A 14,799-nucleotide genomic window follows, 5' to 3' on the forward strand; every position below is an offset into this window, starting at 1 on the left:
ACAGAGCAGCGGCTTCCTACTGGTCCGGAATGGCAGTTCCAGGGGGAGGTGACTTCTACTCCAGACTGAGTGTTGTGTATGTGACTGGCAGATAGCACTTCCAATAGGAAGCCACTGCCAGTCACAGTGTAGCCAGTGCAGTCACATACTGCACTGACTACACTGAGGTGGCGGATTTTACTGGGGGGGCTGCAGCCAAGTACTATAGCGTCATTCAGATGAATAACTCAGATATGATGGAATGATACAATTTGAAACAAAAGTTATATATCCATCGGGCTGTATACAAGCACCAATTAAATTGATATTTCTGCCTAAGATATAATTTATTGATCACAAGTTGTGCTGTGAAGATATTGAATATTCTATGAATTAACTTTGCTGAAAATCCAGACTATATTTTATTATGAAAAATAGTCAAGTGCATTTATAATTACATATATACTTTTTATTGTATTTTATTATATTTGTATACTATATGTTGTGTATATTGAATGTGTAAAATTGAGAGTGCCTTGAATTGCTTACTTGCTACATATTGACAAGAGGCTAAGAAGGCAATCACACATATCACTATATATGTTCAGGCAAGTTATATAATAACAATAATATTAACAAAGATGTTAAACTTGTCTTATTTCATGCTACCGGATTTCTACAGCTCTCTACGGCCGGTCCGAGAGCCTCCTACCCTGGTGCATCAGCCTCTATGTGCGATGATGATCATGTGACGTTGACGTCACCCGGCCTCTTGTCCTGCTAGTGTAGATTAGAATGAGACAGCAGCAGCATCAGCGGCCGTTTCTTCCCCTCCCCTGGTAACAACAACAAACCTTCTCGTTCTTCTGCTTCACAATAGCCCCGTCTCCCGGTATTGTACCCCCGCAGAGACATCACTGGTGCTATAAGGATGCAGTCAGAGGACGCCAGATACCTAAAGAGGTGAATGTGTCTTTCATGTTGCGTGGCAAGGGGCGTTTGTTATGGTCTCAGGGGTCACTGCTGCTTTATGTACAGGACCATGGCTACTAGCTTATGTTCGATCTCTTCCCAGATACTGTTTATGTAATGACTCTGCAAATAGTCTGCACCGTAGACATAATATTATATGTATCTATTTCAGCCCAGTGCTGTTGGGCACTAACCAAAACCATTGTGATTCATATATGTGAGTGTGTCAGACGTGGCCTATTGCTTTGTGCAGTAAATAGAGGTGGCACTACAGGAAAAGGAGGTGTTTTGGGGTGTATGGCATTTGCTATCCCTGAGTGCAGCTCTGCATGTTACAGTAGCGTGACATAAACATGTGTCAAGTAATTGTGGAGCACATTGGGTCATTTCTGTTTACAATGTCCATGACTGAATTACTAATTCGAACCACAAACAATTTAAGGTGCCTACACATGGTACGATGAGACCGATGATCCAAGGGGCGACATACTGGGCATTCCCTACACACAGGGCGATCCAGTGCCCGACCGCCCAATACGCCCCTCCCCCTGCATAGCGTTGCATGGTATCGTCAGTTACTTTGCCCGATCTTTTGAACATGCAGAAAGGGTAATGTTTAAATCCCCTTCACCGAGAGGACCCTGACATCATCAGCCTGTGTCCGGCGTCATTCCCTGCCATCCAAGTGGGCATAGAGAGGAAATATAACCATGTGGCGAGCGTGGCGAGCCACCATGCCCGAAGCGTGGCGAGCCGACAGCAAACTTGTGTAAGTGGGGACAAAGTATTTCTGTAGCTGGCTGTCATAGGGAGGAACTGCACTTCCGCCCTCACGTCACTTCCAGGTCCCTAGCGCGAAGGGGAAATACAGCCTACCATGCAGAAAGATCAGGCGAAGTGACTGACGACCATACTGGAGAGCGCAATACATGATATAGTGCATACACACGCAATGATATTGGTGATTTATCATTTAATAACGATAAACTTAATGATTAACTTAATCATTGTATTCAATTAGCGCTGATGTGCACTTGTGCAATTGCTGCTTCATGTGGTAACCCAATATTGCAGATTTTGTTTTTTATGCCTCTATTGCAGTGGTTCTCAAACTCCGTCCTCAGGACCCCACACAGGTCACGTTTTCCAGGTCACCCAGTAGGTGTACAGGATTATTCCTTACTGACACATTTTAAAAGATCCACATTTGGTTATAATTATTTCACTTTTGATTCTGTGAAGAGACCTGGAAAACATGCACTGTGTGGGGTCCCGGGGACCGAGTTTGAGAACCTGTGCTTTATGGGGTATTCATACCTCATAATAATTTGTGATGTTTGCAGCTGTGAATTTGTGTTCTGACCATTTTACCAGCAACTCATGCCATAGCTTTTAATTGAATTGCCCAAAAGACAAGTGAGAATAAACAAGAGGAACATGATGACTGGCCATTTGATGGTACACTTAGGGGGCAATCAGTTATTTGTAGCTTCTGTCTAAACTGCACTATTGAATTGTTTGGGCGACCATCCCTAAAATGGACGCTACAGCCACATTCTCACGCCCTAATGCATGGGATTAGCTGAACCAAGCTGCTTCTTCGCTGCTAAGTGCTAGGTGTTCTGCAGTTAAAGAGCACCTGGTTCTCGCGACCAACACCAAAGCCGTAATTTACATTTCATATCATAACATTCTGATGTCAATGAAAGAAGGCAATGCCGTTTTGTGCTGTATTTCCTGAGAGCAATATTTCTTCTTCGGGGTCCACAGGAATTACCTTGGGGTATGTGGTTGGAGTGATCCTGGCACCAAAAAGTTACAAGCTTTAGCTCCCAGGATGCACTGGGTCCTCCTCCATATATACCCCGCCTCTGGCTACAGGAATTCAGTTTTTTTGTTTTTTGCGCAGGAGTGCACCTGGTGAACAGGGGACTGCTTCAGCAGTCCCAAGCAAGTTTTTTTGGTATTTCTGTATCTTTGCGGCCTCTGGTTACGCTACTTGCGTATCTTCACTAGTCAGTGATGATACGTAAGTAGCGTAAACTTCAGGAAATACCATTCGGACCCTTGCGGGGTCGCTGCGCTCGCCACGCTGCGGGCACGGTGGCTCGCTTTGCTTGCCACATGGATTTATTCCCCCTCCATGCCCACTTGGATGGTAGGGAATGACGTTGGATGGTAAGGAATGACGTTGGACACTGGCTTATAAGCTTGTGTCAAACGTCATTCCCTACCATCCAAATGGGCATGGAGGAGGAATAAATCCATGTGGCAAGCGAGCCACCGCGCCCGCAGTGTTGCGAGCGCAGCGTGGCGAGCGCAGCGAGCCCGCAAGGGACTGAATAGTATTTCCTGAAGTTTACGCTACTTCCGTATCTTCAACACACATCCAGCAGGGGGCCGCAAAGATACGGATGTACCGTTTTTTTTCTCCTATAAGTAAGCAACACTAGGCGTCCAAATGGACGCCCGCGCTGCTTCTCCATCTACTCCTGCCGGCGCCGCAACCCCAGTGAGGGAACTGGTGATTTCGGCGGGCGTCAGCAGAGTGAGCGTTGAGCCCAGGACTGCAGCTGGAGGCATCGGGGATGCAGGCAAGGTGGCTCCCAGCAGGCCGCTGACGGCGGGGTACCACGTGGCAGTCTGTACTTCCGGCGATGGAGACCTGCCAGAGGCCGCTGTTGCAAGGAACAAGGTAAACTGCTTCCCCAACTAGACCACCGGGACATGAGATTCTCCTGACAGCCGGGGATGATAATGGCGCTGGCCATGTATAGGTCAGTGAGCCCGGTGGATCCATACAGCCTAGGGGAAGTACGCTCTCCCCGGCGGCCCCTCCACCAACCCAGACGCTGGTCCAGAGACGAGGTGTCCTCCATCTGGGTTGCTTCCACCTGCCTCCCTGTTATGTGAAATGGCCAGAGACCACTCTCAGGTGCTCACGGTGGCTGCAGATTTCAGGAGGTTTGGTCAGTCTCCCTGTATACCTCTCCTTCGGTGGCCAGGTAATACAGAGCTCAATATCCTACTTAGCCTCGTGTGCTGTTCGTAGTTGACTAAGAGCTTATTACTTGTGTAAATCTGTGTGTTATACTGCCTTTTTAATTCCTGAATAACTGTCAGTTATAACTATAACTGCTGTTTCTCCTCATAAGCACTCTGCTACAGGTGTGTGGGTTATTTTGGGTGTGAAAACACTGTCACATTGTATTATATTACTTTGCATAACATTAGGGATATTATGTCCAAAGAAAGTGAAAAACAGGAGGCGAAAGCCCTGTGTTGGTTTCATGTATGGCCTGTAAGGTGGGCTTGTCCCCTCAGGATTTCATACAGAATGGACTATGTGGTCACTGTTTCAAGGAGTCATCACATCAGTCAAATCTACCAGCTCCTGGGCAGGAACCCCCTTGGTCTTCCTTTGCCCAGATCATGGCGCAGGTTGTAAACTGGTTATCTGCTCCTATGCCGGCCCCTACTATGGGGTACCCTCAGCAGCTACAACCTACTATGTTTATGCATCCGTCCTAGATGAATGTTTATGCCCACTCAGGTCAGAGTATGGCTTAGTTCCCTGCTGCATTTCAGCAAACGCTGCAAGCAGCTAAGCCGGTATAGCCTAAAAACAGAAGGCGGTCGGCTTTCTCCTATCACTCCGTCCAGCCTGCAGACTCTGATGCATCTTCTGATGAGTGTGAGGACATACAGGGCTCCTCTCAAGAAACTCTCTCAGGAGAGGAGGACCATTTTCCTACAGCAGATGTTCCTTCCTTGATTAGGGCGGTCAAAGCTGTGGTAAACATACTGTAGATAGTGAGGAGCCAGAACTTAGGAAGGCTTTGGTGTTTAAATGCCAGAAAATTGTGAAGGCTGAGTTTCCCAAATATGAGAGGTCTCCTGTCCATAAACATCCTGGAACTGCGTGCAGTGTTCAGAGCACTCGTTCAGGCACAGGATATACTGAAGGGCAGGCCTGTCCACTGCAGTAGCATGTAGTATACATCCCGGGGAGTGGGCTCTTCATCCGCAGGTATTTCAGAGCCTAGTGGACAGATGGGGACTTCCACAACCACAGGGTCCCCAGGTATGGGTCCAGAACCAGGGATCCTGCAGCCAAGTTTGTGGACACTCTAGCAGTGAAGTGAAACTTCAAGCTAGCATATCTATTTCCTCCCTTCTCATTAGGAAATTCAAGGGCGGAACAGTAATACTGATAGCCCCTGCTTGGCCCAGACTTCATTGGTTCACTGACCTTCAGCGTCTCTCCATAGACACTCCATGGCCTCTTCCTCTAAGGCCGGACCTGTTAGCACAGGGTCCGTGCCTGTATCCGGACCTCCCCATCTGTCTTTGACGGAGTGGCTCTTGAATCTTCCATCTTAAGAACCAGGGGTTTTACCAGTTCTGTAATTCAGACGATGCTTAGGGCGCGGAAACCTTCTTCTGCACGCATTTATTACAGAGTTTGGCACTCGTATTTTCAGTGGTGTAAATATAGAAAATATGATCCTGAAGTTTTTAGGGTCTCTCGAGTGCTTGCTTTTCTTCAGCCTGGGTTAGAGCGGGGTCTCCACCTGGCCACCCTGAGAGTTCAGGCATTGACACTCTGTTTGGTTTCGGCGATGGATTGCCCCACTGCCTGATGGTAGGACATTTTTTCAGGGTCTTCCTTTGTCCCTCCGGTCGCTCCATGGGATTTGTCTTTTGGTTCTCAGGGCTCTACATGTTCCCCCCATTCGAACCCCTGAAATCAGTAGACCTTAAGTGGTTGACAGCAAAGACCGTTTTTCTTCTTGCTATCTCCTCTGCACACAGGATCTCTGATTTGGCAGAGCTTTCTTGTCGCTCTCCCTCTTTATTTTTTCATCAGTATAGAGCTGTTCTTCGTACCAGGGCGGGTTACCTTCCTAAGGTAGTTTCCCACTTTCATGTAAATGAAAAAATGGTGGTTCCAGTCTTCAGACCTCTCTGTACGTGAAGCTTTTCTGGATGTTGTACGCGCCCTACGTATTTACGTGGATTCGCACCAACTCCATTAGGAAATCGGATTCTTTTTTGTGTTGTATGGCTGTGGCTTCGTATGACAATTTCTCAAGCTTAACCACAAACCGATCTCTCTGTTTCAAACACATTGACAGCACATTCTACTCGATCAATGGGACCATCGTGGGCGTTTCGTCGTGGTGCCTCTGCTGAACAATTGTGCAAGGCAGCCACATGGTCTTCAGTCCACACTTTTGTAAAATTTTACGCATTTGATACATTTGCCTCTCGGGAAGCTTCCTTTGGGCGTCGGATTCTCCTTTCTACTAAACCGAAGCGTCCCCACCCTTAAGGGAACTGCTTTGGGACATCCCCAAGGTAATTCCTGTGGACCCTATGGACCCCGAAGAAGAAAATAAGAGTTATGGTATAACATACCTTTTTGTTAACTTTTTTTCTTTGAGGTCCATAGGGTCCACAGGACTCCCACCCTAACGCACCTGGTGTTATTGGGTAATTTTCTTTTATATTTCTATGATTCCCTCTTCTTAGAGAGAGTGTTTCTGAGGTACAATTGTCTTTCCTTCTCATCTTATCCTTCTCCTGCCTTGTGCTTGGTAACAAACGAAATGCCTGTAGCCAGGGTCGGGGTATATATGGAGGAGGACCCAGTGCATTCTGGGAGCTAAAGCTTGTAACTGTTTGGTGCCTGGATCACTCCAACCACATTCCCCAAGGTAATTCCTGTGGACCCTATGGACCTTGAAGAAAAAGAGTTAACAAAGGTATGTTATACCATAACTCTTATTTTCTGCTTGCACCCCCCTGAGGTGCGAGCAGAAATCCACATTAAATGGAGCCTCATGGCTGGTCGTCCAGAGCAATTCAATAACTCCCGGTCACTTTAGATGGGAGCTACAAAACACAAAAACAATTAAATTACCAGCTAAGTGTATTTTAAACATTAATTGCCTGTTTCTTTCTTTATTAAATGTTTTTATAAAACAAAATAAAACAATAGGTCAAAGTATTAAAAGTAAATTATTTTGCTCTCGGGTTATCCAGCTCAAAATGGCATTGACATGATAATAATATGAAATCACCAGAGCAGTTAGCTAAGGTTCTTTATTAACATTTCTTTATATACCTCATTTACACTGAAGTGGCAAAAGTCATGAGATAGATGCCTAGGGGTATATTAACTAAAGTGCCGGTTTTTAGAAGTGGAGATGTTGCCAATAGAAACCAGCCATTCTACTGTAGCTATTATCTTCTAGAACAGTGTTGGCTAACCTTGACACTCCAGCTGTTATGGAACTACATAACCCAGCATGCACTGCTACAGTTTTGCTATTAGGGCATGCTAAAACTGTGGCAGGGCATGCTGGGATATGTAGTTCCACAACAGCTGGAGTGTCAAGGTTAGCCAACACTGTTCTAGAAGGTGCTAGACCAGTGGTTCTCAAACTCTGTTCTCAGGACTCCCACACAGGTCACGTTTTCCAGGTCACCCAGGAGATGCACAGGTGTATTCATTACTCACTGACACATTTTAAAAGATCCACAGGTGGAGCTAATTATTTCACTGATTCTGTGAGGAAACCAGCAAAACATGCACTGTTTGGGGGTCCTGAGGACTGAGTTTGTGAACCTGTGTGCTAGATGAATGTTAAGTAAAATCTGGTTGTTATGGGCAACATCTCCACTTCTAAAAACCTGCACTTTAGTAAATATACCTCCTAGTATTGTGTAGGACCCCCTCTAGCCTGGCAAAGTGCAGCAACTTGAATCCACAAATGGACGGAAGACCTCTGGAGAGGTCATGCCATCTGGGTAGCTTCTAACAGCTCTCTTATATTTGTAGATGCAGGATCTTGGGTGCGACCACTCTACCACGTCCCATAAATGCTGGATTGGGTTCACTGGCGAACGTGGTGGCCACACCATTCGTCAGAACTTTCCAGAATGCTTCTCGAATCAATTCTGGACAACTTGGGACCGATGACACAGTACATTATCCTGCTGGAATATTCCATCATTGTGGGGGTACAGATGTGTCCTTGCTCATCTAGCGTCAGGCATCTTTTTTTGCTGAAAATGCATCTAAGTTGCAATGCAACTAGGATGTACCAGGAGACTGTGCTACTTAATTTGATATGTGACTCTTGTATATTTGTGTGTAAACTGTACTTGGATTGGAAAAAACTATGGTCGCTGCATCGTAGCACTTCACATGCTGAGTGAGACACTCAGCCAAATAGTTCTTGTTGGGGAGCTAAGTTCCCCTCCTCACTGTGTTCCCCGGCGCATGCCCTTGGAGTGCCATTCGCACAGTATTCTGAGGCGTCTCTTATGAGTGGTCCGTGGAGTCGGAGGAGATCCATTCTGCAGTTGTGCAGAACAGATCTCCTCTCTAAAACCTGGGCACAGAGCGGGGTGTTGCAGTCGCATGTGATGGGACCTTGCCAACTGTAGCAATGCTGGCTCTGGTCGCATCACATACAATGTCACCAGGTAAGGGGTTAATGGCGTCAGAAGTCAACCTATCATATGGCTTTGCACTGTGCAAGAAAACTGGACCACCTTAAGGAAACCCATGCAACAACAGGGAGGACATACCAACTCCACACATATAGTCCTCTATGGAATCAAATCCATTACCCCCCCTCCCTTAACTGTGTGGCAGCAATGCTTACTGCTGTAGAACTAAGTGGATGTTTACTTAGTCCCAATATATTTGGTTTGCTCATCCTAAGTAGTCAGAAGCTAAGATACCAATTGAGCTGTACCTTTGTTGTTGTAGGGCTCTGTTCTCTCCAAGAGACCTGCAGCAAATGTGACCAGCTCACAGCTACTGATAAAGAGGATGGGTCAAATGTAATGGGGTGAGAGTTTAGAAAATGTGAGAGTTTAGCAGTAAAACTCTCACACTTTTTAAACTTAGCCAATGTAATAGAGTCAAGAACATGAAAACTTGCAGGTTTTTAGACTATAAAAACTCTCACGATTTAAACTCTCATTCGGATGTTTTCCCATTAAACCTCGACCAATGTAACAGTGTGAGAGCTTACTGCTAAACTCTCACATTTTCTAAATTCTCACCCTATTACATTTCACCCGATGAGTCTAAAATAATTAGCAACTGCTTTAAAGTCCTTCACGTAAATATTCTTATCTTAGTTCTATTTTGAATAGATTTAATGTGACGCCACACCCTTCATTCATTTCATGTACTCCATATTTCTCCTAATTACCGCTCAGATAAGCCTCATTTATGTCTTGTCATAATCATAGAATGGGTGTACACCTTACTGTCATTGCTACATTCTCTTTTTTAAATGATAGTGTAAAAGTAGGAGTTATGCTGTGCTGATCCATCCAGGTACAACATTCTAAATGTTACAGCCCTGTAAATGCTGCTTTATTTGAGCCCCATTCAGCTTGGATCGCAGGTCTGCGTTCGCATGCAACCGGTCGATGTTTGCAGTCTGCGCATGCACCGCGGGGGGGTGGGGAAACGCAGGCGTGCCAGTGAGTTTGAACGCCGTTACAGGGGCGTGCATAATTAAGCCCCAGCGACGGCAACGCAGCCAGAGCTCTACATGTTGACAGGAAGCTTTGCAGGTTGTGAGCTCAACCACAACTCTGCGTATGGGTCCGATGTTACCAATGTATTTGCTGACTTGCAGATGTATGTAATGGGAAGTGGGCGGCTTTATAAGCTGGTGGGTGTCTTCGTATAGTGCTGCGTTCGCATTAATTTGCATATTTTCGCAATGTGCTGCATGCGATTGCAGACTTGCGATCCAAGCTGAGTGCGGCCTTTTTTTCACAAATCCATCCACTTCTACATAGAAACAGGTGTTTGTATTTCCAAAACCACAGACCTGAGAGATCACAAACAGAATTTACTCTGGGTTTGCACTTTTCATAATACTCCTTTTTATCTTCACATTATGGTATCAGCAGGCTGGACAGATCATAGCTGCAAAGTTAGCATGGTGATATGTAGACAATGATCGCCATCAGAGAAATAGATCATGTTGGGCATGGACCGCTGGGAATAACATCTTGGGCTTTTGCAGCTGAACATAGTAGGAGGTATTCGTGAAAAAGACGCTCTGGTAACTACTTCAAAAGGATGCTGTAACCCATATTGATACAGTAAATTTAAGGTTGACCGTTTTATAGTCAGGAAGGAGCCCAACTACATATCCCCATATGTGAGACTAAATTAGTTACTGTCACACTGGAGCCTTTGTTATTGTTCTGTATAAACACAATTTCAGTTTATGAAAGGCTGAACTTGATGGACATGTATTTTTTTTTTTTTCAGCCTACTTAACTAAACATGTTTCCCAGTATTCTGGGCCTGATTCAGAGGTGGACGCTAATCCCGTTACGGCTGCTCTTTTGAACTGAGAAGTTATGCTAATGCCGCAGCTGCTGTGATGAGTACAGATATGCCCATGGGTTGTCTTTAATCCACTGCGTACAATGACACACAATTGGATGCACTTTGAACTTCAGAGCAACCCTATTGCTGCTCAGAATGTCTGTCGGAAGTAAGCTGCCAGGGCCAGTGAAGCTGCGTGCAAAGATGCTGGCACGCCTACAAAATACTCATGACACGCCTGTGTTTGACTAGCCACACCATGCTACTTGCCAGAAACATACACAGACTGTGAATCACTGTGCATCCAAATACTTACTACGACTGCTGTCAGCCAACCAGTGCAACACATGCTGAGTGTGACTCAAACGCATGCATAGTATAAAAAACATTGACCAGTTGTGCAAACATCGGCATTGCGTCAACTTCTGAATCAGGCCCTCTTTGAGGTAGGATAGGTGGAAGATTAGGAATCAAGTTCTTCTTTACTAAACCTGAGGAAGAGGTCCTGGAAGTCGTGCAGCTGAGAGACTTTGCAAAAGGTGTGGTCTTCCAGAGTCAAGTCCAAGTCAAGAGTTTATCCTGCACATCGTTCACCAAATTTAACTATCAGGGAATCCATGACCAATTTGGTATTGATGACATCATATACACAAGCACTACCTTCAGTTCAGAACCACTTGCTACATCTACAAGCCAAAATTGTCACCATTTGGCAGTTAATTAGATATTCTTGATCTAAGGCTGAAAGTTTTGGTGACTCTATGGAAATTAATAAATGGAAGAAGGAAAGTCGTTAGTAACAAATGTAAAATTTTCGCCATATCGGCAGTCAATTTAAATAGTAGGCTAAATGCCATAGTAGACTACCTGATAAAGGAGGCCTTTGACTCAGAAAGAATAGTGTCCGAACCAGAGATACTCAAGACTGGGGACCTCCAAACATAGATCTGTAACAGGGAAAAGCAGAAAAACTTCAGACATCAACAAATTTCTGGTGAAAAAAGTTCAGGTAATTTTGATAAGCCCTATGTTGGCCAATGGAGGACTTGGTATACAAAGTCCTCCAAAGAAGTTTTCTCCACAGGATGGATGCAGTTATATACAGTACATATAATACACATACTGTATGAGTGATAAAAGTCACCTTCAAGGTTTGGGCAGTACTCCCAATAGTTACTGTACCTAACTCAATAAAACAAGGAGGGCAGCAAAGAACCCTTGGAAATGGGCACTCTCTGTACTGTCTGGCATAAAGGATCCCATCCTCAATTTGCCGATTCTGATAATTTTTGGCTGGAATAGGCAAATAGACGATTTCCGAAATGTTGCATTTTGCCGATCATTGGGAAATCGAAGATCGTGGGCAATTGATGTATGGGCCTCTTTATTACAGACAGTACAGCGTACCCCTTTCCAAATTAATTGGCAAAACACAGAATCTGGCCAATAGATTGTTGGTGTAGGTGCACCTTGACTCTATGAAACATACTTTTTATCCAAGTGTAATTAAAAGTTAACAAATTGCACACAGACAGAAAACAAGTTTTGTTTGTGTGAAGTTTTTAACTTTTTGTTAAAGAGTAATTATAAATTATGTTTTATAGAGTTATATTAGAAAGTACAGAGTGCCACTTTGTAAGTTCTTTTCTGTCCTTTTTTTGTTCAAGAGGACTTGGTACTTGTCCCTGACCTTTATATCCGAGGAAATGCTTCACTGCTTCCATTTACTCTAATTAATTTTCCAACGTACAGTCTTACAACTGGAGGTAAATATCAAATTAGCAGTTTGGATTTTGAGTTATTAAGGAGACAGGCTTTCTGAAATAGTCATTTTGACTGCTATTCAGAGCAGGAAACCAGTTATGTAGACAACATGATAGTATTATATATCTTTTATAGCGCATTCAAAGTTGCATCTAGGACAGGGGTAGCCAACCCTGGTCCTCGGGAGCTACTAACAGTGCATGTCTTCCAGGTCTCCTTACAGAATCACAAGTGAAATAATTAGCCCACCTGTGGATAGTTTCAAATGTGCTCGTGAGTAATGAATACACCTGTGCACCTGCTAGGTGGTCTGGAAAACGTGAACTGTTAGTAGCTCTCGAGGACCAAGGTTGGCTACCCCTGATCTAGGAGTTGTCTAGTTTTCAGTTATCCTGGATTCTCCTCTCCCACATGTTGCCCTTTTGAGATCTCTTTCTTTTGAAATATCACACATTTTGGCATCTAATTAATGACTTGTTACTTCCAAACACGTGTTTAGTTGCCTTTCATCTATTAAATAAAACACGTTAAAGCGTGTTAGCAAAAGTCATCAATGCTAAACACATTTCTTGATTTCAAATGTTTCTTTGAATAGAATATCCAGGTGTGAGGAAGCTGTGCTGCACATAATATTTCAGTTATTGAGAAGTAGGTGGATATAGGTTAATTGTTGTATGGAGCATGGTGGGAGAAAGCTAGATGGTTAAGGTTCTTTCAGTTATATGATACAAAGTGAACAATTGTGCTGTATACATTTAGTAACAGATTCTAAAGCTGGGTACACACCTAACAGATATATCTGCAGATAATAGTTGTTCATACACACTAAACAACTGTCATCTGGCCACGGGTCCCGAACCCCTCCCCGCAGCCTCCTCTGCAAGTGTACAGTACTTGCTGATCGCCCGTACACACATCAATGAACAGACATACAGTATCTTCCCATGGGCTGTGCAGCACAGCCGACGCAATATGTCTGTGAACAACATCATCCACAGACATTGCTGGTACACACTGGCTGACAGTTGATCGGCCAATATATCTGCCAGGGTGTGCCCAGCTTCATTCTAATGTTTAGAAAATAAAAGTACACAACTCTACTTTACTGCATTGTTGTTAAATAATTACGTGTATACATTCTTCATACAAATCAGCTCGTTAATAAGTATAATATTTTCTTTTCTTTTTATAACAAACAAGCAAAATGGCCAATTTGTTAACTGGTGAGAAATTGTAATGATCAGTTCTGGTAAGGCCTCAAAGGCCCAGGCTAAGGTGTCAGTATTGCAGAAGTGGCATATGCCTCTTGTTTTCTCATCATACCACATTTTATTCTCTTATTTGTACCTGCCAGTATATAACCAATCATTTAGTGGTGGAATACATGTATTTGTATTGAAGGCGTGCAGCAATGAAGATTTGGCTGTGTGGTACAGTATAACATATGTGGACTAGGCAGGGCCGAAACTTGGAGTTTTGTTACCCGGGGCAAGACAGTAATTTGGTGTCACCCCCCATCCATTCCCTAATTCCCCTATAGTAATGCCCCCTACAGCAGTGCCCCTATAGTAATGCCCCTGTAGTAGTGCCCATATGGTAATGCCCCTGTAGTGCCGCTTACACAAAAAACAAACAAAGTACAACACTTACCTTAAACCCTGCTCTTACATCCGCTGCTGTCCGGTCTGCCCGGCTGCTTCTCGGAACTATGGGAGAAACGTCATGACAACTCTCCCATAGTACCCGTGGGGAGAGCCGAAAGCTGGATTTCAGGAGAGAACTCCAGCCTCCGGCTACCGCGGCGCTGCACAGAAGGAGCCGGGCGCTGGCTGGTAATAAAATCTCAGCGGGCGTCCGGCTTGGAGCCCCCCTGCGGCGCTGGGCTGGAGGACACTGGCGGCAGGTGCAGCGGTGCACGTGCACTTCCAGCCCCCCCCAGTTGCGGCCCTGGACTAGGGCAGAAAGCGGGCCTGGTGAGAAGCAGTATAAATGCCCTACAGGCTTGGAAATATCAGACATAGGGCCTGACTCAGAGATGGATGCAATGTTTACGCAGTTGAGTGATTATCAGTAATCTGCGCATGTGTCTCTCTCAGTGAGGATTTATTTGCAAAGTGATTGACAAGCAAGGACCATGTATGGGCGGCAACGGGGGCTTGACAACTCAAATGTAGACATGTCGCTACTGTTTTCGGAGCGTTCTGAACCTGTGACTGAGATCCCATAAAAATGGCTCTGGTGTCTCAGTTCCTGCTGCCATTCTGCGTGACCATAGGGTTTCCCTGAAGTCCAATAATCGACTGTTCTGCGAACAATGATGCGTCTTTGTATGGAGGGCCTGATTCAGAGCCGGACGCTCTGACAGAGCGCTCGCTCTGAATCAGGGCCGGCCTTCTTGTTTTTTAGAGCGGCCTCCTGGCCGCTCGCATAGCTGTGGGTGGCCACCCACAGCTATAGCGAGCAGCCAGGAAGATGGTTGCGATGGTCAAGACCATCGCGACCATCGGGCTTGTGACGAGACCCTCGTGGGTAGGGTCTCGTTGCCGCAAGCCCCAGAGAGCTTTCGGCTCTAACAGAGCCGAAAGTTCTCCCATTGAGATCACTTGTGATGTCAGTGGGGCCGGCCCCAGACGGTAGGCGTTTCCATGGGAACGCCTCCGTCTGGGCAGCCACGGCTCTGGCCCGCCCACCGAAGGGGGCGTGGT

General features: G+C 45.3%; 1 protein-coding gene across 2 annotated transcripts in view; it reads left to right on the forward strand.

The window, feature by feature from the left end:
- Positions 1-708: 708 nt before the first annotated feature.
- The window catches only part of KIFAP3 (kinesin associated protein 3), a 244,430-nt gene continuing 230,339 nt past the window's right edge, over positions 709-14,799 (forward strand). For both annotated transcript variants that reach the window (XM_088460529.1, XM_088460530.1), the window contains exon 1: positions 709-942. In XM_088460529.1, the coding sequence (XP_088316655.1) occupies positions 911-942 (32 nt within the window). In that variant the 5' untranslated portion in view covers positions 709-910. The remainder of the gene's footprint in view (positions 943-14,799) is intronic.

The sequence above is a fragment of the Taudactylus pleione genome, unplaced genomic scaffold (genome assembly GCF_031769625.1).
Source record: "Taudactylus pleione unplaced genomic scaffold, aTauple2 ptg000048l, whole genome shotgun sequence".
NCBI lineage: Eukaryota > Metazoa > Chordata > Amphibia > Anura > Myobatrachidae > Taudactylus > Taudactylus pleione.